Source organism: Bicyclus anynana, chromosome 6, assembly GCF_947172395.1.
Source record: "Bicyclus anynana chromosome 6, ilBicAnyn1.1, whole genome shotgun sequence".
In the NCBI taxonomy this organism is placed as follows: Eukaryota; Metazoa; Arthropoda; class Insecta; order Lepidoptera; family Nymphalidae; genus Bicyclus; species Bicyclus anynana.
The window spans coordinates 13,084,107-13,111,966 of NC_069088.1; the positions used below are offsets into that span (position 1 = coordinate 13,084,107).

General features: G+C 35.2%; 2 protein-coding genes and 1 long non-coding RNA gene across 13 annotated transcripts in view; 2 read left to right on the top strand and 1 right to left on the bottom strand.

The window, feature by feature from the left end:
* LOC112054138 (proton channel OtopLc) overlaps window positions 1-8,520 on the top strand; it is a 79,129-nt gene extending 70,609 nt beyond the window's left edge. For 4 of the 11 annotated variants that reach the window (XM_024093804.2, XM_052881915.1, XM_024093803.2 and 1 more), the window contains exons 4-16: window positions 1,021-1,205; window positions 1,280-1,509; window positions 1,811-1,894; window positions 2,419-2,533; window positions 2,620-2,780; window positions 2,860-3,025; window positions 3,110-3,277; window positions 3,396-3,773; window positions 4,061-4,277; window positions 4,513-4,797; window positions 5,270-5,507; window positions 5,804-5,971; window positions 6,086-8,520. In XM_024093804.2, coding sequence (XP_023949572.2) covers window positions 1,021-1,205; window positions 1,280-1,509; window positions 1,811-1,894; window positions 2,419-2,533; window positions 2,620-2,780; window positions 2,860-3,025; window positions 3,110-3,277; window positions 3,396-3,773; window positions 4,061-4,277; window positions 4,513-4,797; window positions 5,270-5,507; window positions 5,804-5,971; window positions 6,086-6,226 — 2,536 coding nt within the window. In that variant the 3' untranslated portion in view covers window positions 6,227-8,520. Of the gene's footprint in view, window positions 1-162; window positions 511-1,020; window positions 1,206-1,279; window positions 1,510-1,810; window positions 1,895-2,418; window positions 2,534-2,619; window positions 2,781-2,859; window positions 3,026-3,109; window positions 3,278-3,395; window positions 3,774-4,060; window positions 4,278-4,512; window positions 4,798-5,269; window positions 5,508-5,803; window positions 5,972-6,085 lie in introns of those variants that run through there. The other 7 variants (XM_024093810.2, XM_024093809.2, XM_052881916.1 and 4 more) reach the window with 7 other exon arrangements.
* A 2,050-nt stretch (window positions 8,521-10,570) lies between these two features.
* LOC112054140 (uncharacterized) lies at window positions 10,571-23,925 on the top strand. Its single transcript, XM_024093813.2, has 4 exons — window positions 10,571-10,703; window positions 10,780-11,333; window positions 17,408-17,609; window positions 17,891-23,925. The coding sequence occupies exons 2-4, from the start codon at window positions 10,955-10,957 to the stop codon at window positions 18,231-18,233; spliced, it is 924 nt and encodes a 307-aa protein (XP_023949581.2). The 5' UTR covers window positions 10,571-10,703; window positions 10,780-10,954; the 3' UTR covers window positions 18,234-23,925.
* A 2,069-nt stretch (window positions 23,926-25,994) lies between these two features.
* LOC128198151 (uncharacterized) lies at window positions 25,995-26,690 on the bottom strand. Its single transcript, XR_008250889.1, has 2 exons — window positions 26,293-26,690; window positions 25,995-26,205 (listed from the first exon to the last, which is right to left on the bottom strand). It is a non-coding gene; the product is annotated as an uncharacterized LOC128198151 (long non-coding RNA).
* Window positions 26,691-27,860: the final 1,170 nt, after the last annotated feature.

A 27,860-nucleotide genomic window follows, 5' to 3' on the forward strand; every position in this document is an offset into this window, starting at 1 on the left:
TTGTCCAAGTGATCCCCTCCGGCCACCCCACGGTTACACAATAAAAATCCCTCTCGCTATTAGAATTGCAATTTACGATATAGGGGCGTAGTTGCCGCCCCTGGTTTTTGTGATCTTGTGCGCAGCATCCATTTCTGCGCAGCTCTCGGCGCACTCCAGCCGCGGGTACGGACCGGAGCCGCACCTTCGCACTTCCGGAGTCTTTTATCTAGCAAAGGCTCCTCGCTTACCCTTCTTAACCTGCTCCTAATCCACAACCCAGTGCACTGTGCTATGTCCTCCTTGTTGTGAAGTGTTCCCGTAGTGAAGTGTCATGGGCAAAGACAAACATCCGCCCACTGAGGCTGAAGTGAAGGTGGCGACGGTGGAGCTGGATGTGGTGGACAACATGGCGACGCTGCCCGTCGGCCAACACCGCCAGCAGGGCAGCGACATCGCCATCGCCGAAAAGCATAACACCGCTAACAAAGAGATGGAGCTGAAATGCGTTCAACCGAAACCGTCGAAGAAGTAGGTCTTGATAGAAAGTTTAATCTCTAATCGAAAGTCATGATCCACGACGCGTATTAATTTTGGTTGACTAATTTTACAATCCTTAAGTTTATATTCTATGTATCTTGTTAAATTAATTAATAATATTTGCAAAATATCTTTAATCGGCGTAAAAAATACTAGTATAGGTAGGATAATAATGATCATAAACTATAGTACTGTTCCTCTTTGCGGTGCAATTAAAAATGGTGATTAACGTTTCTATAGCGGTGCTCCCATCTTACGCTCGACTTTTCACCTTCTTTTGTCCATGACCCACTATTTCGAATACCGTTCTAGGAAATGAAAAACTTTTATCTTTATGTTTCATTTCTCATTTTTTAAAAGAGTAATGACAGGGTTAATTTAAGTAATAAAGATCTTTTTACTTGGATTTTATGAACTGAAACAATTGACAAGTTTAAAATTTAAATACATGTGTATCTAATTATTGTCAGTCGTTTGAATACTGTGTTTCTATTGTTTCAGAACATCGCTATTCATCATTTCAAGTTTCATTTATGCGAAACTTCTGGTGGTCGTATGTATTGCGTACGTTATCAGTGATGTGATCACTCATAACCTACCGCTCTACTACTATGAAGGGTTCTTCACATACTTATATGGCATGAGTATATTATTCCTGCTGTATGTCTTCTGCTTTCTTTTACAAGGTATCTATCTCAGACAATTTATTGACTATTATAGTTTTTTCTGTCACAAACATAAAATTACTTTCTGCTTCTAGAAAGCACATGCTGCAACGGGAGTCCACCAAAACCGAAACCACCACCAAAAGAAAAGAAACAGAAGAAAGAAAAAGAAAAGAAGACCAAAGACAAAGAAGGCAAAGATGGTAAAGATGGAAAGGATGGAAAGAAAGATGGCAAGAAAGACGGAAAAAATAAGGACAAAGACAAGAAGGAGGATAATGGAAAAGACAAAACCAAAGATGGCAAAAAGCAAAGTCAATTTCAGGTACGCCTCGTTGAGCGTGGTCAAAAGCACATCACCAGCACATCCAATACATTGTTTATAACATATTTATCATTTCCATGTCTTTTTTGTCGTTTTGTGTATCAATAACTAATTTATTTAAATATTATTTTAAAATTACGTAAATTTAGTCAGTTTTGTGACTTATGAGCACTCCTTCGCAATTTTTATTGGCTTTCCACTCAACCCACGTTATATAAATGCTTTGTTAGGAAGTTACTGGCGCATGACCCCTTTTTGTTTATGCTGCCTACTTTTTGTTTTTTCCATATCATTTGGGCAGGAGGTGTATCCCCGTAAGATGCGTGATAAAGTTCGACAACAACAATTGCAAATGCAAATGGCGCAATATTATGCCTCCGAACAGGTGAGGTATTCTTAGAAGAATCCTGCTTTTCCATTTGCGTATTTTAAGACCACCGGACGCTTTGGATGTGCTGTTGTAGTATATGGATTGTTTGCAAAATATGTATCCAATGCTTATATTTTAGTCGCCTGTTTTACTGTCTTTGCTTCGACGATGAATCTAAATTAAATTACTGGGATTTTACAGTTCTTCTTTTAATCCTGTTGATTTCGTTTAGTTTTTGTTAGTGTATCTACCCAGTCAAGAATTGGTGTTAACTTAAGAAAACTAAGTTAGAAGACACATCGTTTAAAATTTTCATGCTCGTCACTATAACTATTACAAACTAATATACATCTACTAATAATACAGAATCATTTATAGCTCTAGTTCTTAAGACACAGGCTGATTAATGAGACGATCTATTTCAATACAGTATTCTTTTATTCTATCTTTTGTGATACATAATATAAATTGGATTGTTACTTAGGAGAATTTAGAATTCATAACTATTAATACTTTTAAAATTTTGTGTCATTTTGTAGCAACAAGACGTGGTGGAGCTTGAAGCGGGTCCCGTGGCACGACCTATGCGCCGTCGCAAGACTTCTCAAAATGAACATAGCCATGGCAGCTTTTTTCTGAGAATTGGTGCTATTGGTAACTATAAGTTTTAGTCACATCAAATAAAAAAAACAGATCTGATTATCCTCCTCATCAAATATTACCGATATCTTTGTTTACAGCTTTTGGGCTCGGTACTATGATTTACAATGGATTGGAGTTTGGTACTTTCTTTGAGTTACCACTCGACTCACCGTGCTACCTAATTTTGAAAGGCGTGAACCCGGTCCTACAAATGGTTTTTACCTTCATGCAAATGTATTTTATATTCATGAATTCCCGAGTGAGTAGCCAGTTTTATTTAGATAACTATTATGGACTGATTTGTAACAAAATGTGCTAATTTACCTTTTAATTTTCAGCTAAATATTCATCGATTTAAAGTGATCGCTCGTTTTGGTTTAATGCACGTTGTTGCTACCAATATTTGCGTATGGATACGGACACTGGTGCTGGAATCTCTGAAGGAAATAACTGATTATCATGTTAAAAATCCTCAAGGAGTTGCCGGGGAAGGTGTACTTGGCAGTAATGTTTCTTTTTTAACATTCTTTATGTACTATATTCATCATGTTTTTTTTTTATAATTTATGATACTACTGTTTTGCACAGAAGTTATCCGCAAGCATACCTTAAGGCATTCTGGAAAAGTTTTTGGAGCGGTTGCTACTGCGACGACAACGTTTGCCACCACAGCTGCCACTATTGCCAAATCTACTGGAGAGCAGATACTAAATGTAATAACAACAACAGCTGTTCCAACCACTACTCCAACAACCAGTAAGTATTTTTGGTCGAAATGGTCCATCAGATCAACACCTTCCATGTAATTATCGTACTAACCCTTCATGTACCTACTGCATGTATGTTATTAAAAAACCTTGGACTAACTTTTCAGCGACCACTTCCTCACCATATCATAATATCGGTGGTGGTTCTGTTACTAAATCTAAAGTCATCGACTCGATAAAGGGTACTATAGGGTATGATGCTGGACTACATTTCGGTGGGAATTATAAAGGTGCATGGCCGAACGATAACCCATTTACGACTACTTCCACAATTTCACCAACTACTGTTGAAGCAGACAAAGTAACACCAACACAAACAGCAATGTTGGAAGTATTCCAATGGCTGTATTCATCTACTATGAAACCGATTATAAGTACAATGTCCACTCTGGTGACATCTACTTCATCAGGATCACTGCCAGAAAGAGATGAGTGGGGTAATATTGTCGGAACATACCGTGTAGATGAACCACCACACTTGCCAGGTTTGTCGACGGAGTATCAACCTTCAAATTTGGTTCCCTGCAGTAGAAATTTTATTTTGCGTTTTGTTATTTATGTTTTTCACTAGTAGACATATGTACACATTTCATTGATTTAATCGGTTGTTGGGTTTCAGTATTAGCATGTATGTGTTTAGTTTTTATTGCACAAAACTGTTATGAAATATTTTATAATATCGTTATCGTTGCATATTAAAGTAGTAACTAGTAATAATATAATTATTTTCTATAAATCCTAGTTTCTTAAAATTGTTTGTTTGTATTTGCAGTTAACAACTCCACGGAAATTTTCGAGTCTTATGATGCTTTAAATCCGGCTGCATTGATTGCAAATATCGATAATACTACTGTCTGTGGAAGAAATCCAATTATGGGAACAATAGTTTCGGATTCGGCTCCTTATCTCTATCCGTTTATAATCGAATATTCGTTGATCGGAGCAGCTGTAATTTACGTCATGTGGAAGCACATCGGTAGATACCCCAGGTAATATAAACAGTTTTATTACATTCATAAGTTGGCCTTATTTCCCGAATAACGTAGTTGCAACCAATTAACTTTAGATATTCCTTTTAATCCGTAATAATTCACTTAACAAAGCAAACCATAGTTTCTTTAATACATAGTATACTGTAGTTTCATCAAATTGCACGATTAGTATAGCGTTAACATCAAAACCATCGCATACGTCAATAACGTGTGCGTTTGCAATTGGTTGCAGCGTGGCCAACGACGAAGATCTGGAAAGACGTCTGGAAGCTGTTCTGTCCCGCAGGGCAGCGGCGTTGGCGGCGGCTCAGCGAGGCAACCGTGTAGATTGCGCTGGAGCCTCCAAGGGCCTCTTCTGCGGACTTCTTCTACTCGTCGCGTCTCTCATCTGCTTGATCCTCTTCTTCGTTCTGATAAGACATCAAGAATTGAAACGCTTGTCCATTTACTTGGCTGATGTTTCTCATTGTGCTTTGATGGTGCTGTCCATTTTGGCTATATTGATCGGATTTATTCGGTAAGATTCATAATACAGTATTAATAATAATAATTTACCTTTTGCAATAAATTTATTCATTAATATTGAAATAATTCAATTGTATCCTAATTGAAATACCTAAATAAAGACTAAAAAGTGTTTAACTTATACAGAAACCTAGTGTCATTAGAATAACTGTATATTTTTTGTTTTAAAAAGGTTTAGTAATTTAGTTATGCTAGTACTTTATCGTTTGAGTTGTGTATGCTAATTTATTTGTTTAGTTTATCTTGTCTTAATTATGTTATTTTGTTTTCTCCCTTTTCCCCATCATTATTACTCTCCTTTCAAAATCCCCATCTAAATCCTACGCACTCCATAATAAATGACACACGAAAATGCAATTGTAATTAACTTTTATGTTTACACTTACATAATTATCTTGCAACGTCATTGTTTTCCCTTGTTTAACCCTTTATGTTCACCATATTTGGTTTGTTCCTCTATGTAGTGGTAGAAAAATGAAATGGAGTTCAAACCCTTCCTCCTGTACCGAACCTATTCGCAGGGTGCAATCATTGAAGTTCCGCTCAGAAGAACAATCGGATTTGAATGATATACTGCTACGTGTCTCTGCTTTTGGACTCTTCGTGTATGCCGTGTTCAGTGTCATCGCCGGTGGAATGGGCGCTTTCACTCACGAGCCCAATCTCTTAGTCATGATTACTGGATGCTTGAGTGTTCTTCAGGTTCGTATTTGTTATATTAAATATATGAATCCATATTTATTGTTGTCACTGATACACTAGACGTACTAAATTACAATCCTTTATTCCATGATTGTGACGTAAGACCTACAGCAGGGAAGAAATTGCGACATATTAGCTTCTGTCTGATGTGACGTTCACGACCACTCTGTCAATAGTGTGGTGACAAAGAAGAAGAGAATATCTTCAAATACTTGTTAACAAGAGCTTCCAAATCTACGATAAAGTATTCATAAGTAATTCAGTAATTAAATATAATGTATTATCACAAATTTCAGGTAGTTCTGCAGCTACTGTTTATCGCCGATGTGTCCCGTCGCCGCGTCCATCTTCCAGAACAAGAACGCAGCAAGCCCGCTCGCCAGGCCGTTACATTTTTGCTCATTTGCAACGTCACCATGTGGTTGATTTACACGTTCGAAGCTCAAAAAGTCCTTGCTAATCCGGTAAGTATTATTTAACGTTGTTAATCTAAACTAATAATCCAAAGAAAAACGGTTTAAAATCAATCAACTTAACTTTAGTAACCTTACCTGATTTTGAAAATGTTTTTTTTTCAGGTTCAACTTGATTTCTACGGATTCGTCGCCTGGTCACTCGTCCAACGCTTCACTCTCCCGCTTTGCATCTTCCACCGTTTCCACTCGGCTGTCACCCTAGCTGAGATTTGGAAAACCAGCTACAAAGCGCGCCTTGAGTGAATAACGTCGGCCACTGGATGATTTAAAATCTTAATTAGTCCAAAGTTGATCGCCCTGATCCAAACTTGATTTCGTCCTTTTCCGGGACAGCAATTTTAAAATTAGAATTTTTCTGCCAGTTTCAAGTTTGCGATAGTTGATTTTCAGTAATAGTACGTAGATAACGATAGGAGGAATTAAATCGTTTTATATTTTACTATAGATTCGAATCTTGTTCATAATTCATTGCTCTCCCGGAAAGTCAGCAAAGGGCGAATATCGCAAAATGAACCTAGCAATCGAATTGTCAATCGAGATAATTTTTATTTAGAATTTTTATTTTTTATTCACATTCCACAATACAATAGTTTTGCATTACATTTAGTTATTTTAAAGACTGATTGAGCAAATGGTCACGAAATTCTTGGTGAATTTAATATAAAACAGTTCAATACGTATTCAATAATTGCTCACGGTGAAATGTTTGAACAAAATTTTAATCTCCAGTTGTGAAAAGATCCCTCCTTTTTTAGACATAATTTGAGTGCCATGGTTGTAGAATTTAAGAACTTTTTGAAAATTGACAATATTTTACAATTTCATTTACTCGTCAGTTAGGTTCACGAAAACAACACAGAAGCAATAGAACACCTTGGAAGCCTTAATTTAATATCGTCTTTACATAGTGTAGAAAAAAATAAATTTCCACAACTATTAAGAATTTTCCGTACTTGAGATGCGTAGGATATTTATAATTAATTAGGATTAATATTGCTATGAAAGTATCAAAAGATTTATTAGAGCTACGTAATTATTTGATATAGACGAGTAGGGTAATTAAATACGAATATTATATAGTTGACGTGTCGAAAATTAATATCTTATTAATGTACTTAAAGTTACAGAAACACCAGATCGTATAATGTAGGGACAGCAGTAAACTGCTCGATGCGGATGAGTTGGGTATATACCTACCTATTTGATTTTATTGCCAGGGGCCATAAGAAGTCTAAACATTTATTCACTGTCGCACTCTTCTGCATTGCGTGTATTTTTCGCATTTTTGGAATAAAATTTATTAATCTAGATAATATTAAAAAACTTTTTGGAATGAATGTTAGTTGAAATAATTAAGTGTGAAAAAAATATTTAGCTTCTCATTTCTTACAAGATGGTTTCTCTGTAATGATTGGTGTTTATAAAATCTACTTTCGATTAGTTTTCGTTGAAATCTCACAAATATTTTCGTAACGAATTTTACGTGCAATCTATTTTTATAGGCTGACTTATTTTACACGGTAGGCGCGTGTAACTAACGCGTTATGCGCAATATCATTTCTACTTTACAGATTTTGTATAAATAGGTCATATGAAATTATTTATAATATATTTATTAATTTTGTAATTAACTTTAAGGTTTAATGGTATCTGATTGCTCTTGGATCAGAGAGTGGTGTGTGCTCACATTGTGAGGTTTCGAGTGAACGTAGTGCGGAGATTTTAACTGTGTATGATATTATTGTATTGTTGAGATTTCGTAATTTATCAAAATTGAATAAACCGTTTGGTGATCGCTAAAATCTTTATGTATTAGGGTACGTTTTTAAAGTGCGCAATGTACGCCGAATATTGGACAGGGTGTTTTTACAAAGGCAAACACATTATAAGTTAGTGTTGCCAATAATGCAGGTAAACTGATCTTGTCTGCCTTTGCCATTGTCTATATCTTCAAAATCTCTTACTCATTACAAACACTTATATTTATACTACTTTACCGGCAATTTCGAACGGTAATGATTTCAACATTCTGGATTTCGTGGGCTTCATTTATAAAACGAAGAAGTCGACTAAATAAGTTAAGTACTATCAACCGTAACTTATTTGGCAATTTCTTTAGCTCGACTGGTTTAGTAGTATAGATGTGTTTGGTTTATACAACGCGCTTCCAGAACTATACCTTTTACAAACAATTTCAAAACTTTTCCCTATGCTCGGCGGATTCCGGTCATCAGAAAGTATGTTTGGCTTGTTTAATCACTGCCGTAATTAAACCACTTTTAATTGTAAGACTTTGATAAATCTATACTATTTCTAACTTGTTCAATTTTGTAGTGATATTTACCGTGTACCTAAATGTTTGGAACAAAGTGTACCGATGTTTGTATCTTTAGGTTTAAACATTATTATGTGGATACTCAGTCAGTGTTATAGATACTTACCAAAAATTAAAAATTTGGAAACTCTACATACTTTAAATATATAATTAATATAAATGTCTATTTGAATAAATTAAATATTGTCTAATACTTACGTGATTGTTAGTTTTACTTGTCTAGCAGTATCCTACAGCCGATCAACCTCTGCACCTATAAGTAACAAAATTTAAAAAATTGAAATAATAATATAACGTAGCGGTGACAAAAATAATTGTACCATCAGATGACGGTATTATTTTGGTAGAGGAAACATCTCGAGCAGTCTCCAGGACTTGTGTCTTTGGTTAGTTGTAAAGAACCTAAAGTTTGGCTAAGCGTATTTAAAGGATCCTTCACAATAAATTAACACTAACCTGCCTGACATTTTGTCCATACCCACACTAAGCAATATTTATGACAAATCATTATCGCATAGTGGCACTGACGCGACGAACAGGGTGGCGTCCATTTTGTGACGTCAACAAGTTAGTTGATGTACTAAACGTCTAACTCAAGGTTTCTTAAAGTGGGGTACGCGAACCCCTAGAGGTTCGCCATTCGACTTTAGGGGGTTCGTGACAAGATTTACGTAATGGTGGCTTGATAACTGATACCAAGTGAGAACGACTTTTGAGGTTAAAATTGTCCAAAATTACTCCTAAATAACATTGAAAACATTTGTGACAAGAAACAAGCACAAAAATCCTAGGGGCAACTATAGCGTTTTATATTAGTTCCAATAACCACTTTAAAGTACTACAACTGAATGAAGGTCTGGAGTCCATCTGACGATGAAGCCGAAACACACACGAGGAAACTCTTTAACGGTTAACAACAGTTACCTTGTGTTTGGGCTTCAATGATTTGTGTCGACAAGAACTTTCCACCTAGATGGGATGTGACCGTCATTAGGGGTCTGATGATGAAGACGAAGGACAGGTACTGAAACTCCTCAACGGTTACCAGTAGCTAAGTCGTGATTGGGCTTGATTAGAACTTTGATGAGAACTTTCCACCTAAATGAGTTGTCACTGTCATTAGGGGTCTGACGATGAAGACAAATGACAGGTACTGGAACTCCTGAACGATTTACAGAAGATACCTTGTGATTGGGCTTGATCGATTCCTATTGATGAGATCTTCCCACCTACATGGGTTATGTAGGTTATTTTAGAAAATAGCGATGGAGAATATAAAAAATATAGATTAAAAATTACGATGGGACATTTGTGTTATATTTTCAGAAAGCAAAAAATCAAAGCTGTAACTCACACGTCCACGATGTTTCTCACACTCAAGTCTAAGAAACATCATTATGTAGACATTGGTAAATGCATGCAATTTAATGCACGGACGTCACAGCCAAATCTAAAATGCATTACATTTATTGCATGGACAGTCAACGTGATAAATCTAAATTCTAAATAATATCAACCAGCTGATGCCACGCGATTTCACCCGGGTGGTTCCTGTTTCTTTCCTGTATTTCCGTATTCCTACTGATTCTTGTAGGAATACGGGAACCCGGGTGAAAACGGGAATATATCGCTTAATAGCTTTCTTCGGTATATGGGCTATCTATAATCTAACACTGAGAGAATTTTTCTAATCGGATTTGTAGTTCCCGACTAGACAAACAAACAAACAAACTCTATTTAATATTAATATAAATTCAAATGAAAAACTTGTTAATAAATTATCAGGTACCTATAACTTATCAAATGCGCGAAAAGCGTTAAAACAAAACAAAAAAGTTTTTCCGAAGATTACAGTTTAATATGTTTTTACTTTTTACTCTATAGTGATCTGTGCTTTTTACCTAGATGTATAATACTCCTTATACTCCTTTTTAGTTTTTAATTTTTATTACTCAGAGTAAAAATAGTACTCGTAGCAAGGCCCCCAGTAGCAACTCATAGGTAAGGTAAGTAGCGCCATCTCGTGTAGTGTTTCTTCAAAATAATATTTCCTTTTGTAAGAGTAGTGTTGGTTTATGTAACATAAAACCATTTTCAGTAAACATTTTAAGAAAAGTGCGATAGTATGGATTAGCAATAAACAAGTATATAAATCCAAAATCACGATTTATTAAACAAAGGTATAATGCACCCAAACAAGACGTAATTCTTGTAATCTGTGGACTGTGGTAAGTGTCACTTGTGTTTGTCAAGTTGACTGCTTTGACGCTTGACTTGACAGCCAAGAAATAATAGTCAATTTGTCAAATTGTGTTGTCAAAGTAAAGTTTCAAAAATATTACTCATTCGGTCAATTGAGGATTTCTACATGTATTTTAACAAAATGTAAGTAATAAAACACCGTTATTACTAACTATTTGCATATTTTAAACTAAAGACGTGTCACTTTGTCAACTTACAGAATTCCTACAAAGTAAATAATTTGTGGTGTGGAGTTGTAACATCCAGGAAAAATACCGAATTATTATTACAACGTGCTCGGTAAAAGAGGATATAGCGGTATTACTTTTAAATAAACATGATATCAGGTCTGACCAATTAAGAAGCAGATATATCGGTGCATCAGAGAAACAAACATGATTATACGAGTCAGTGTTTTGTTACTCGCCCTCACGTGTGTTAAGACGGATTATTATAATGACGAGTATAGTGCATATGCGGAAAATTACGACCAATCGAGTTTAAAGATAAGAGAACGCGAAGCAGTTGCTCCTCATCTAATAAATGACAACAAAAACGACACCAACATAAAGAAAGATGCAACAGAAACCGTGAAGCCTGACAACATAATCAACTCCATTGGTCCAAGTGAAGGTGGGGATGTCAAGTCACCCCTCGGAGCAGCTACTTCACCCCCTCTACAATCTGGTGTACCTTCTGGTCAGGCAGAAGTAAATAGCACCATTACCAAATCTGATACAACTAAAGTTGACAATAAATTAGATACTCAAAGTGGTAAGCAATTGGTTATATTTTGTTATATGCTAAATATCTTTGAATTAGATAATACTTGACTGGTAAATTCCAAGAATCAATCAATGTCTTAACATTGATTTCATTTTTATGTGTTTATCTACATAATTTTAGGTGATGTATGAGATGATGAATCTACAGCATTGGTCAAATGGTCAGACCTCATGATCTCAAACGCATATGGCTTGAGATCATGAGGTCCGGGGTCAGACTGTCTAATATTGATTTTCTTCCAAGAAATTCTCAATATACATACTTAGTCAAGAGTTAGGAAGAGTGAGTTGTTCATACCTGTGCATCTGAGAGTCTCAGCTGCCAGTCTCTGTCTTTGTCATTACCATCTTGCTGCTGGTTAAAGAACATCATCATAAACAGATCCCCACCTGCTGGACTATTGTTGTACCCACTCATAACAGTATTTTCCGACTAATTGAAAGGAAACAGGAATATTGAGCATAAAAAGAGCTTTATATTTATAAAAAATGAATTGATGTTCGTTAGTCTTGCTAAAATTCAAGAACGGCTGAATGAATTTATCTTATCTTAGTCTTGAAATGTTTGTGGAGGTATAGGAACGGTGACAAAACTAGAATAATTGCCAGGAAAACCATAAAAACAACCCTTTTCTATTTCCCATACAAAGGTTTAAGAGTCAAGAGGTAGATGTAGGATAGGGGTAGAGTAGTGTAGAGTAGGGATAGGAAAGAAGTGCACATAAGTCAAAGCGAAGCATGACCAGGTCTGCTAGTAAATATTAAAATTATCTGACACATAATTTGTCAACATTGGAGTCCTAAATTACTTAAGTAATTTTAATTAAATTTTCACACTGTGTGCAGTTTGATCCAACTTGAAAGATAGGGTAGGGAAGTAATAAGTGCATATATAAAACAAAATGAAGCTTGACCTTGAAGCTTGATATTATCAATAAAGATTTTTATAAATATTAATCACTGGATTATTAATGCTCTGTTCTGTCTTCAAATTAATTAAAATTCAAAATATTTTGTATCAATAAAACATTCGCATTAATATGTCTCATCTTATAATAGAATAGCATATGGTTACACCTACTGCACATAGTTGTTTTATTGAGTCATAGTTATTTTAGCATATGCATTGTTTATCAATGTCAAAATCATTGGTTCAATTCAGGTCAATGTAAAAATTTCATTATCATCATTGAGAACCCATATTCATCTCCGCTCCGCATATTCGGCTTAGTAGTCCTCCACTCTAGCCCTATGCAGATCGGCAGATTTCTGATACAGAAAACATTAGGGAATTTTCATATACAGAAAACCTAATGAGCTTCACACTTAACTTTGTGTACATTACAGTATAATAATTACTCTGCTATTCAGTATAAAGTCTATGGTCTAGTTTTAATCACAGTCAAGGAATCCTTGTAATTTCAAAGATAAAAAATATCATTCTAGGTCTGATATATGTACATGATTATATATTAGCCATGCAGTGCTATTTATCAAATGCTGTTTTCTGTATGGCCATGATTATTTATCTATTAACTGTGGACTCACCTGCATATATACCATTTCTATACAAATAATGGTTTAAACAGTAGCCTAAGTTACTTGCAACATTAGCTATCTACCAATTAAAGTCCCTTACAAATCAGTCCAGTATTTTCACAGATAAACAGGAACAAACAAACAGGCAAAAAATTAAAAATCAATTTTCATAGTTTCAGATGCATTCAGTGAAAACCTGTTAGTTTACAAACAAAAACTTTGATTTTTTTTTTTTGTAAATAGGCTGTTGATTTTTGGTATGTATTATAATATATCTAATATATTAGTAAATTATACAAGAGACAGTTATATCTTAGTAAATTACTACACAACATTAAACATTATCCTTATCTCAGAATTGCTTAATTTTTTTAGTTTTCATTGTTAATCAATATATTTCATTGTATAGTTTATGTTAGTATTTCCTTATATTATAGTTATAGAAATAGATTAGTTATAGAAATATAGATAAGGTATGTTAGGAAATTGGTGATTTTCCGTAGTGCATATGCACTCTATTAATGCCTTCTATTCTGACGGCGTAGGTTCGAGTCTGGCCCAGGTCATGCACCTTCAAGTATTCATTTATGTTATTTTTTATGAATTCAAAAATCACGTGTCTCACGGTGAAGGAAAAACATTGTGAGGAAACCTGCATACCTGCGAATTTTCTTAATTGTCTAGGTGTGAAGTCTGCCATTGCACATTGGGCCAGCGTGGTGGACTAACCTAACCCGTCTCATTCTAAAATGAAACTGATGCTCAACAGTGAGTTGAATATGGGTTGTCAATGATGATGATGATGATGAAATTTTATATTGACCTGAATTGAACCTGTGATCTCCTAGACATCGATAAACTATGCATACACTAATGCTAAAATAACTATGGATCAGTGAAAGGAGACTCATGCGTAACAGTGAGCCAAATATAGGTTGCTAATGATGATTATGAATGTTATTTAAACGGGTACATACCACGATAAAACGACGAGATTTTTATTGTCGATATTTCGACCCAGTTGCATGGATCGTGGTCACGACGGGACTGAAGTTGCGAGATGAGAAGTGAAGTCAGCTGTTAGGGGCAAAATCGATCTACCCTCTTTCTTGTTCTTTTTCTTTTTTCAACGACCTCGCGTTTTTGGCTGTTTAGGCAAACCACACTCACGACATCGCTTTTGTTATTATGCGTGTCGCGGCGCCCTCTTGGTTTGCACAATTCTACCACCGGGTTCCACTCGCTGGCTAATTTGAAGCCATCTTCCCGATTGAAATTTTTGTATTTCCGAATTTCAATGGCTTCTCGAACTACTCGGGGTATATAGTGGCGGTCCGTGGAAATAATGTGTGGATTATGGATCTCAATCCAATGTTTAGTTCCCGGTTGTAGAATGTGATCAGCTATCGCAGACTTTTGCGGGTCGTTGTTTTTTATCGCTCGTATATGTTCTGTTACACGGGTTGCTATGGGCCTCTTCGTTTGTCCAATATAAGAGCTACCACAGCTGCAGTCGATTTTATACACACCCGGACACTGGTATGGCAAACGATCCTTTGGAGAACGCATCATGTGGGCGATCTTTTGTAAAGGAGTAAACACAGTCTTTATGTTGTATTTTTTCCTTAGGAACGATCCAATTTTATCAGTTACCCCTTTAACAAAAGGTAAGTAGGCCATTCTTCTTTCGACTTCCAAAGGTCGTTCTCTCCGTTGATGTGAACTATTTTTTAATACAAGGGGCTTATGACCATTTCGACGTAACACCTTGCTTATATGTTCCAGCTCAGCCTGGATGTGAACGTCATCACACAGGTCCTGAGCGCGATTGAAGAGGGTGGTAGCGACTGACGCAAGGTGTCGTGGATGGTGATGCGAAGAGCCATGTAAATATCTGTCCGTGTGTGTCTGCTTCCGGTAAACAGTGTGACTAAAACTACCATCTAGTCGGACCTTGACTAGGACATCCAAGAATGGAAGCGACCGATCTTTTTCCATTTCGTATGTGAAGGTCATTTTCCGGTGAATACCATTCAAAAGTGCCAGATATTGTTGCACCTCTTTTTCACCGCCAAAAAAAGGACACCACAACTTATAAGAAGGTAAATTATAACCCAACTGCGCGAGTGACTAGAAAAACTACCAAGCTGATCAGGGATTATCGTAATGTTATCGGAGATGATGTAAGTAATAACCTTTTGAGACCTCGAAATATACAACCACCTAAACTATACGGCCTGCCAAAAATTCATAAGTGTGATGTTCCTCTTCGCCCTATAGTGAGTCAAATAGATTCACCTACTTATGAATTGGCGAAGCATGTCTCAAGTGTTCTACAACCACTAGTGGGCCACACGTCATCTTACGTCAAAGACTCCCGCCATTTTGTACGTTTATTACAAGACACTAACATTGAAGGGCATGAGTGCATGATAAGCTTTGATGTCGAATCCCTATTTACCAACGTACCAATTCATGACTTTATGGAGGTACTTAAAATAAAGTTACAAGAAAACAACATCCCGGAGGAGTATGTCACCTTAACAGGGCATTGTTTGGAATCTAGCTTTTTCCTTTATAAAGGTGAATACTACCTTCAGATTGATGGGGTGGCAATGGGTAGCCCAGTTGCCCCAGTAGTTGCCAACTTATGGATGGAGTATTTTGAAGAGCTCGCCACCTCATCTATACCCATACAAGTTAGGTTTTGGAAAAGGTACGTGGATGACGTTTTTGCTGTCATGCAGGGCGGTGAAAAAGAGGTGCAACAATATCTGGCACTTTTGAATGGTATTCACCGGAAAATGACCTTCACATACGAAATGGAAAAAGATCGGTCGCTTCCATTCTTGGATGTCCTAGTCAAGGTCCGACTAGATGGTAGTTTTAGTCACACTGTTTACCGGAAGCAGACACACACGGACAGATATTTACATGGCTCTTCGCATCACCATCCACGACACCTTGCGTCAGTCGCTACCACCCTCTTCAATCGCGCTCAGGACCTGTGTGATGACGTTCACATCCAGGCTGAGCTGGAACATATAAGCAAGGTGTTACGTCGAAATGGTCATAAGCCCCTTGTATTAAAAAATAGTTCACATCAACGGAGAGAACGACCTTTGGAAGTCGAAAGAAGAATGGCCTACTTACCTTTTGTTAAAGGGGTAACTGATAAAATTGGATCGTTCCTAAGGAAAAAATACAACATAAAGACTGTGTTTACTCCTTTAAAAAAGATCGCCCACATGATGCGTTCTCCAAAGGATCGTTTGCCATACCAGTGTCCGGGTGTGTATAAAATCGACTGCAGCTGTGGTAGCTCTTATATTGGACAAACGAAGAGGCCCATAGCAACCCGTGTAACAGAACATATACGAGCGATAAAAAACAACGACCCGCAAAAGTCTGCGATAGCTGATCACATTCTACAACCGGGAACTAAACATTGGATTGAGATCCATAATCCACACATTATTTCCACGGACCGCCACTATATACCCCGAGTAGTTCGAGAAGCCATTGAAATTCGGAAATACAAAAATTTCAATCGGGAAGATGGCTTCAAATTAGCCAGCGAGTGGAACCCGGTGGTAGAATTGTGCAAACCAAGAGGGCGCCGCGACACGCATAATAACAAAAGCGATGTCGTGAGTGTGGTTTGCCTAAACAGCCAAAAACGCGAGGTCGTTGAAAAAAGAAAAAGAACAAGAAAGAGGGTAGATCGATTTTGCCCCTAACAGCTGACTTCACTTCTCATCTCGCAACTTCAGTCCCGTCGTGACCACGATCCATGCAACTGGGTCGAAATATCGACAATAAAAATCTCGTCGTTTTATCGTGGTATGTACCCGTTTAAATAACATTCATAATGAACAACCACGAAATAAGTTTAAAATCATTTGCTAATGATGATGATACGCATGCACGCACACATACACACACATACACACACACACACACACACTCACACATTTTAATTTTAACTTTAATTTTGTAATGTTCATTTAGAATCTGATATTTCTGTACTAGCTATGGAAGAGCGGAGCCTTCTAATACAGAAGTAGTTTTACTACTCCTAAAAGAAGGTTCCAAACTCGCACTAATTTATGTAAATTTAGAAAGTGAAATAAACGATTTTATTTATTTATTTCTTTTTATGATATATCTAAGTACAACAATGCACAGTACCTAAATAATAATTTTACTATGTATAAAAGTGTCATTGTCTGTTACCTTTTTACAGTGAAACCTCTGAACTAAGTATGACCATGAAGAACATAGGCTACTTTTCATTTTGGCAAAATCCATGGTTTTTGTGGGGTTTGTGAAAAACATAATTTTCTGTGAATGAAGTGGCGGGCGTCTAGTTGGCAATTATGACAATGATATTTGTAAAAAGCACATTCCTATCTACAATACACTGAGGACAGATTGTGTGTGCTGAAATTTGATGAAATTTTCATGTTTGGTAGTGCTATTTGTGATGCATACATATCAATATGCTTAATTTGCTTTTTTCAGTCCAAAACATAACATCGAACAGCACAGCGAATGCATTAAAAAGCAATGAAACAATAGCAACAACAGTCAAACAAAATGCAACTGCAGTATCTACTTCATCAGACATGAGTAGTGCCTTGCAGAGTCCTGGTGTAGTGAAAAGAGGTCTTATTGTATTTGGCGGTTTCGCCCTCCTCGCTGTCGCATACTTTGTGTTCTACAGGTAAATATAATTTATTAATGCGATGAGATTTCAATTAATAATTCTTGTTGACTCAGGCAAATCAGAATTCTTATTAGTTGGGGGGTGACATAATTAGAAAAATATACTGTACTGTACTGATGAGATTACATATTAGAGATACAAATAAAATTTACTGTTTAAATAGTAAATTATTATGAACACAGATTAAAAAATAATAGGCAAATAGAGCGTACGGAATACGGCAGTGATGCAGACATTTCAAATACATTACACTAAATTAAAATATTATAAATTTTCAGGAGAAAGGGCAAAAAATATGACACAAACAACTCAAACACCAATGATACAAATCAGTTTAGATATGGTGTCCTCCAATCAGAAGATAGGAGGGACAACTTGGAACTTTCTCGAATACCCTTAACCATGGAATCAGATGAGGATGATGAGGAAGATTTGGAGATTTTCGACTTGGAACAGAAGAGGAAATCCCTCTCTTATGTTAATCTACAGACTAATGATGAAGATGTTGTACTTCACAGCTCGAAAGACGAATCAAAAAATAACCTCTTATTAGACATCGAAGATGGACCGTCTGATACTTTAATCAACTGGTCAAATACAGGTAGTAATTCAATATTATAATTGGTTTTTGTAAAGTAAAGTAACATAGCTCGACACAAATGAATGCATTACTAGTGAGTAAAATTTGTTCATGAATAAACCAATAGGATTATTGGGAGATTTGATAAAATTATCATCTATCCATAATTTGATTGGTTTAATCTTGTTCTTTTAAAAGTCTTGTATGAGTTATAATTCTCGGCAAACATCTTGAACAATCCATTTAAATGCGCAGAAGTCGATTTCCCGGTCTCTTTGGTGGGGCGAAGGGGTCCGGGGGAAAAAACAGAGCACGCGCGCGCCTCCTATTGGATAAATCAGTCCGCCTTGCCCATTGTCATAAAGTGTACCTGCGCGAACTTTCCCCCACTACGCCACTTTTTGTTCAAGATGTTTGCCTAGCGCTGTACTATAAGTTTAATGTATTGTCTATGGCCTGTGTGTAAATCGAAGCTTAATATAGCAGAAATACTGTCCAATAGGCCCAAGGTGCGCGCTAAAAGATAACGAGATATATTCAACTACATAATTATATAACTCTTAGGGAGTTTGGCGGAAAAATAGAAATCACATCACGTTATATTTCGTTATTTTTCGTTTCACGTTACGTGGAAAGGAAAGACTGTGCTAGGAGTGGGTACGACAATAAACCATCGGGGCGGGGAGCGAACCACCACCTCTCGATGATAAGTTCGACCGCTCTTACCGTTGAGCTATTGAGGCTTTGCTGCATTTTAGAGTTTTCACACTAATATTATAAAGGCGAACGTTAGTGTGTCCGGCTACTGCAGCGATTTGGCTGAAATTTGGAATGGAAATAGATTTTACTCTGGATTAACACATAGGCTTTTGATCCCGAAAAATACCCAGAGATCCCGCGGGATTTGTGAAAAACTGAATTCTGACGAAGTCGCGAGCGTTCGCCAGTATTGCATAATAAATAAAAAAAGTAGAATGCATTTAATTCAATACTAGCGCACAGCGGCAGATAAAATATTCAGTTCGGTTCCTATAAGTGGTCTCGTTAATACTTTGAAGTTTTGGGAAATACTCCCGAGCAACCTGTATACTAGGTTTCAATGGTACTTATATTAAGCGTCGATTTAAGTTCATTACCCGCTCTACAGATATTCAGTTTTAACTGTAAAGTGTTAACTGAACTGTACAGTTATCTAATCGAAATCATTAGAGAAAACTGTACAGTTCAGGTCACTTCAGGTCTGCAGCACAGGTTAAGGTGAAACATCTTTCTAGACCAAGTCTTGGGCAATTTGAAGTGGACAAGCAGGCATTAATGCCCAATCTTCCAAGAAAAAGCTTTTTAAATTTAATCTTGTTTTTATGTCACGGTAACATACGATTCCTAAGTGTTAAATGCAAATTTTATTATGATTACTTATCAAAAAACTCACGTTTTATATGACAAATACTATTTCTATAAGATAGGATTATTTTTTGCGTTAAATGTTTTAATGTAGATATAATGCTAGTATGTAAGATGCTTGCTTTACACATATTCGGGTCGGCATATTCGGATACGCATTTAATAAGCAATATTAACAATAAATTATTAAACACCCTATATATTCAATATTTGTCAATGCTTCAGACGTAAAGTTTTGTTTTTCACCCGGTTTTTGAGGATCGCCAAAACTCAGTTAAATAAATATTTTATGTAGGTATTTGTATTAGTTTTTTTTAATATTCAAATATGCCGAACCTATATGTGTTCAGAATGCCTTAGTTTATAATATTCGCTAGGGTTGTAACGAGTTAGCTTAACAGCTGTCTAAATGAACCAACGAATACGATAATATCGACCTAAACCCAAAAAGTGAGACGACAATTGATTAACTATTTTAAAATTCTTATTTATAAAGAAATCCAGATACAGACAAAAACTTCATACATTTGTTATAAACAATACATATGTTTTATATAACCGTACAATACATTAAGTTAAAATAATGTAACAAATTTGAGACATTTTTAAACTGATTCTTATTTTTGTTTAATTGAGAATGTTTAAGAAAATAACGGACTTATTTTTCTAAATTGTTTAAAAATAATTTGTTTTGTTGTGATATATTAGGAGGAAGACCCAAGACCTCGCCGTGAGGAGAGAGACTTACCATGGAGACTTAATTTATGTACTTTTCTCCAAAAAATTACAAACTTATAAAGTAATAAATAAAAATTTAATGCGTTTCTCATCGTTTCTCAAACATAACAAACTGATATACATATATTAATATATACATAGATATTATGTAAAATATCAGTTTTATTAAAAATATTAACTTCAGATAAATAAGAGCAAGAATATTAATTAATAGTTTTTCTATACCTCCATTGTTTCCTATGACTGTTAGTGATTAATAAAACACTCGGTTGTTGGTTTTATTCTAATAACAATTAATTTATACCTACAAGTCGGTACAAAATCTTTATTTGACATGTTATTACAAATAGATCCTATACATTTATCTATCGTAGATTCTATATCTAATCTGTGCTTTTATTTGAGTAATAATTATATTTTTATATAAAAATAATATAATTAACAAGAAACAGAAATATTTCGAATAGACTTCACTCTTGGAAGTTGTTTATAAATAATACGCAATTTTGTTTGTCCTTTTTGTAACAAAAAGGTACAAAGGGATGTCACGTTTTATTTGTGTGCAACAAACAAAACAATGAAATGGTCCAAAATAGGCATTTAGACAATGTTGGAACAAAAAGTTAACATATACGATAAACCAAACATTTAACTGCATTTTAAGATTTTAACAATACATTTATTTAAATATAGTTTTGATGGAATATAAAGTTGATATATTGTATGCGTTCAGTAGGCCAAAGATGCCAAGAGATAACGAAATAATTTTGTCTACGTATCTCTCTATCCCTGAATAAGATCTTAAATGTGATATTTAGGCAAAATTATGTTGTTACGCTAAGTAAGCTGTTTCTTTCTAAGTATACCTTATTAAATTACTTAAAAGTAAAGATGATATAAAAATGCGTGTGAACACATAGGATAGAGTGCAAGTTGATAAAGATAATAATCGGTAACTGAAGGATATTTTTGAGAATGTAATATATCCACTAGCAATAATTGTTTTTGGATGATATAAATTAGTTTATTATGTGAATAATCTTTAAGAAAGCTTAAGTTTATAAAAAAATAAAGTTGGAAGATAAAAGTAAAGATAAAAAGAAATTTTATATTACAATCGTAAACGTATTTTTCACATTGATTCTGTAATTTTCCAAAGAAACGCTGATTATGTCATCAGCTTGTATAGATTAGTCACTAGTGAAAAATGTGTTTACGTTATCTTGCAATGTAAAAGTAACTTTCCGATACAAATGTACACTAACATATCAACAAAAATTTTAAATAGTTTTGATAAATATAATGATAAGTACAATTTACTTGCAAGTTGAGTGACCTATCTACGAAATGCGTTGATAAATAACATAATCTATGATTTGTGCTTTTTGTCTACCAATCTCTCATGTTTGCACTGTACTTATAATTATATTACTAGCGATATAAGAAATTCTATAACTTTTTATTGTATTTTGTTCACACACGAAATATACTTCTCATCAGAAAAATCGAAACAGTCTAACCTGAACCTGAACTTGCGGACTGATTTGATTTTTTTGGTGAAAAGTATATTTAACACAGATCTGTGATTTCCACACTAGGATTCCCTGTGTTGTGGTAATTAATCTACCACATCTAATGACTACCGACACAGTCGTATGTTGTAAGGCCTAATAGAATTAAATTGTAAGGCCTAATAAAATTAAATTAAGCATTTTATATTGTTTACTATGTTGTGGTAAAATAGATTTCTTTGTGTATTGATCTTATTGTGTATTCTCTTGACTTACTAATAGTGTATAGTCCTTGAGCCCACGACAAAGTATTTATTCATGACCTTACTGTCGAAACTTCGTGTGATATTCGTGGCATATAGTAGAGGATATAAATGTTAGACAATTTTCACCGACATGTCTACTGGATGAAAAGATTTTTTATATTGAATGAAATATATCAAAATTTTAAAATTAATTTATTTCAATTAGGCTTAGTTTACAAGCACGTTTGAAAAGTCAGGTATATGTCAATATTAATTTAATCTAATGGTGGTAATAATAGGTGAAAATTTAAAATTAAAGTTACGAGGGTTCCAAACGCGCCTTGGTCCAAGAAGAGCCCACAACAAACTCAGCCAAGGTTTTTTTTTTGTTTACCACCATTTTACAAACTTATTTAAAACTAAGCACACAGTCGTATGTTTGTATTGTTTAACACTGAGGAGGTCTAAAATTGGACGAAGTCGTGGGTGACCCCTAGTTATACTATTGCCAATGGGTTGCCTGAAAAATTAAAGTCCAGATTGTTAGATCGATTGATTGACTCGGTCTGATTTTTTGATCGATTTACCCGTCCATACCTGCCATACCATGAATTGTGACGGGTAAAAAAACTGTCAACCTAAAGTTTGCATATTCTATAGGCTTCATACTTTCGCATATAATCCAAACTATAGTCATGAATAAATATTTTGTTCCTGAATACCGAGCAAGCGAAGGATTCTAAGATTTAACCACAAGCGAAGCGAGGGTATGCGTATCAAATTTGTCACTTATTATAATTATTTATCATTCCTTTGAAAACCGAAAAATATTTTTGTAGACATTGTTTCAAGATCTGTGTAATATTGCCAAAATCTGTTTCTATTATAGATATTCTATATATTTTGTGATGAGAGTTTTTCATGATTTTAGTAATGACTGGATAAATGCGTTACCAGTTGTAATGGTAAAAAGAAAACATGACATCGAAACCTCTTTACCATCAAACCGTTATTAAGCAATTCAGAGACAAAAATGATGATAAATTAATGTTTTGCTGACGCTTCTTCAGTTGCATTGCACCTTTTCAATTACAACCAAAGCCAATTAGTCGTGAAATGGATAAGTATAGATTAGCAAGTTCAAGTAGCAGCTGCTAATCGTCGTGAAGAGAAAAATACATGAAAAAGAAATCAAAAATCCTTTTATTTTGAATTTGATTGTGTGATCTTTCTTTGTGATGGCGCGGTCAATGACAATTGTCTTTTTCAAGTTGTCTATTCACGAAATATCTGATTCTCATGGCGAAAATCAAAGCAATCTTTAAGCTTCCGACTGTGATAGTAGAAGAGAGACTAGATGTATTTGTACAAAATATATTTTTTCATGATTCAACACTATTTTTTTGCGTATTGTGATTACCTACGTGGTGGTTAATTGTAAGTACCTATGTTCGCTCTAATTTGTATGCCTAATTGTTAATTACTTCTAATGTGTAAGGCCTAGTTCGGACTACTTTAGTATTTTAGTCGAGTACGAACGAGTTTTGGCCGGTAAATCCAAAAATTGTTTGTACTCGACTAAAATACTAAAGTAGTCTGAACTAGGCATAGGTGCCTATTTACAATTTGTTTTGTTGTGTGTTGATTCGTCTGTACCTATTAGTAAACTCTGCAAGTGCCCCGCGGTTTCACCCGCTTAGTTCCCGTTCCAGTGAGAATACGGGAATAAAATATAGCATATGACACTCGCAAATAACGTGGCTTTCTTTTGGTAACAGAATTTTTAAAATTGGTTTAGTAGATCTAGAGATTACCGCCTAAAACACCACAAATTTTACCTCTTTATAATTATAATATTAGTATAGTACGTCAAGTCTATAGTAATAATAATTAGTATTTTAAATGGGAAGTGACTATTTTGTTTGTTTCAGTTTCACGGCTTAATCACTTAACATCTTAAAATTCTTTTCCAAATGGAAATATTATCAGCAAGTAACATAAATACTATTCATTTATCCGCATATTTCAACGGGAAATACGCAGAATGGGTGAAACCGCGGGGCGTCAGCTTGTAGTATAATAAGTTATTGGTCTATTATAGTACAGACGCAATGCCACATAATAGGTCAAGTGTAAATAGGCCTTAAGACTGTTTCTTATAGAATAAAGAGATGTCTAACATTTTAATAAGTTTTTTATTTGTGCCTGAAGACGAAAGTCTTCGAACAGTGCGTGTTGCCAGTACCTACGGATCCGAGACTTGGTCGCTAACTATGGGCCTTATTAGAAGGCTCAAAGTCAAGCTATGCTTGGAGTTTTTCTGCATGACCGAATCAGAAATGAGGAGAACCGCAGGCGAACCAAAGTCACTGACATAGCTCAGCGAGTCGCGAAGCTGAAGTGGCAATGGACAGGCCACATAGTTCGGAGAGCCCATGGACGTTGGGATCCGAAGGTGCTGGAATGGAGACCCCGCACCGAAAAGCGCAGTGTTGGTCGTTGGTTTTGGTTGGTGTTGGTTGGTTTGCAGGGAGCCGCTGGATGCTGGCGGCTCGAGACTGTTGTGCTTGAAAGTTCATGCAAGAGGCGTGTGTCCAGCAGTGGACGTCCATCGGCTGATGATCGGTTAAAAACCACTTATGCTAACTATTCTTCCAATGAGGCTGTTGAAAGAATTTATAGTAACTAGACCTGCCATCATCAAAACCTATATACTTTATAAATAAAATTAAAGTGTGTGATTTTTCAAGTGATTTAGCTATTTACCTACACGATAGTAAAACAACCAAGCTTTTTTACACTTTTTGTTCGTCTGTCTGTCCAGGCTGGACCAACCAAGACCAAGTCTGGAAGAGGAGTTAGAGCCACAGAATTAACTTGTACCGACTGGTAAATCTATGGATAGAGCAGATATTATGGATCAACCATAATATAAGCTAGTTTTAATCCCGATAAAACATATGGTTCAACATAAATAGAATTTCACTCGTACAAAGACGCGGGCTTCCGTTTGTCTGAAATATAAATGATATCCAGGTTAGTACAAGATTTTTTCTAGGTCTGACGAACGTGAACCATGGGTTTTCATGTTTTTATTTCACCCGCACGAATGACGAGGCACGTACGAGTCGTGTCCGCTGCGTGGACAAAGGGCAGGTAGGTACCTACGAGTACCTACATGATGTTTGTGTTGAGATAGTAGAAATATTCACTTCATATTTTTGTAGACTATTTCATGAAACTCTAAATGACTGAAACATCAATCACGTTTGAATTTAAATGTGATACCTATTTAGGCAAAATTATGTTGTTACTCTAAGTAAGCTGTTCCTTTCTAAGTATACCTTATTAAATTACTTAAAAGTAAAGATGATATAAAAATTGTGGACTATTTCATGAAACTGTAAATGACTGAAACAACAATCACGTTTGAATTTATTTAGACGTTTATTCATAGGGCATAATAGTCCAAGAGCTGGTAAGAATTTTTGGGTAGGTATTTGAGGCAAGCTGAAAACTTGTCCTGTACCTCTCCTATTATATCCCAATACGAAACTGCAGACCTGGCTGGTGAGTAGCGGGGCTAAATCAACCCCCAAATTTTTAAAAATATTTTTTTTTTTATCCAAAAATATACTTGAGGCAATTTGCAATTTTTATATGTTGTAGTTTAATATTTATAGAATATAAAAAAAATAAGCCAGACGATTCAGTCGGGGTTTTAACATTGCCAGGCGCGTTCAAAAATATTTTGCAAAAAAATATAAAAAATGTATTTGAGGCAACTTGAAATTTTAATAGAGTATTATTTATAACTAAAAAATAAGACTCTCAAAAAGACAGATCATTTCGGTGGGACTTTTTACCTGCCAGGTGATCTTATAAAGTAATGATTACAAAAATATAAAATTACAAAATCAGATTTATTGAAATAGAAAAATTATATACTAATAATACAGCTGCAGAATTATTATGAGTATACAAATATCAATGTAATTAATTCCCTGTCATATCAGAAAGAAATTGTCATTCTTCTTCTGTAGATGCTCCTTCATCAGAGCTATCAGAATCAACTTCAGATTCATCTGTGTCTAATTCGGATACCCCTGCATTATCTGCGAAAAGTAAAATATATGGATTGATTAAATAAATCATAGTAATTAAAATACAGCAGTTAAAAAAAAAAAACTATGTATACGCACCTGTAGTATCATTTCCAATATTATTTTGTTTATTGTTTTCATGAACAATAGCGTCGAATACTGATTGCGGCATACAATCTCCGTCGAACCAGTGGAAATGTAGCGTATCCTCATGAAGTGTCCATCCGTTTCTATTCGGTGTCAAACTGCTGGGGAATCGCAAATATGCATTTCTCCAAATACTCGTTATATATTGCGTTCTTAAAAGATGTTGTTGTAATTCAGCTTTGCACGGAGGTAAAGTAGAGGGATCACAATTTTTTAAAGTTTTTTTGAAAGGTTCATCTTCAGTGTTAGCTTTGTAAGTTACACAAAATTTTTGAAACCGTGCTGCATTTATATTTGATATATTTTTATATCCATAAATTTCACAAATAAATGCTTCCAAAATTGGCAAAATTTCTGGCAAATGATCCGGTAATATGTGCAACTCCAAGATCTGTTAAAGCTTTTTGATAATTTTGATTTTTTATCAATATTTTATATGGCCTTATTTTTCCTTTTTGGAAAAATGATGGATTATAATCGCATCCTGTTAATGCATGAAAACCAGGTAAACTTGCACATAAAGATGGCCCTAATTCCATGTATAATTTTGTTACATTGATGTACCTTTTAGAGTTCCCAGTGCCATACTCTATAACCCATACAAAATTTGTTAGATCACCTGGCAGGTAAAAAGTCCCACCGAAATGATCTGTCTTTTTGAGAGTCTTATTTTTTAGTTATAAATAATACTCTATTAAAATTTCAAGTTGCCTCAAATACATTTTTTATATTTTTTTGCAAAATATTTTTGAACGCGCCTGGCATTGTTAAAACCCCGACTGAATCGTCTGGCTTATTTTTTTTTATATTCTATAAATATTAAACTACAACATATAAAAATTGCAAATTGCCTCAAGTATATTTTTGGATAAAAAAAAAAAATATTTTTAAAAGTTTGGGGGTTGATTTAGCCCCGCTACTCACCAGCCAGGTCTGCAGTTTCGTATTGGGATATAATAGGAGAGGTACAGGACAAGTTTTCAGCTTGCCTCAAATACCTACCCAAAAATTCTTGCCAGCTCTCCTACTATAAAGCATTATTGGATTAGGTAGGTAGGTAACCTACCTAATCCATAATGCTTTGCATGAAACGCTTAATAAAACCAAGTCAAATGTTACTTTTTAATTGTCATATTTTCGTTCGCGTGTTATTGATTTTTTCACGAATCCCGCGCTAGCATAAATGTTGCTTTAAATTCCTTTTAAATCAACATTTAGGTTCTAGCTTCCAGCGAAAGGCCTATCAAAATCGATTCAACCGTTCCAGATATTCGCCCGGATAAAAAGTCAGACAGATTGACAAACGAAAATTTCTATTAAGGTATGTTCGTGTTTTAGTATCGTGTAATTTACCTACAGTTCGTGCGTTGTAGCATGGTGCAGGTGACAGTTCATTTCACTCTTGAAAGTTTGCCGCGATTCACTATAATAGTAGGTAAGTATTATGAACGTCATAAGGCACCTGCCACCCGCACCATGCTACAGCGCACATAATTTAAGTAGGTTAAATCACTAGACAA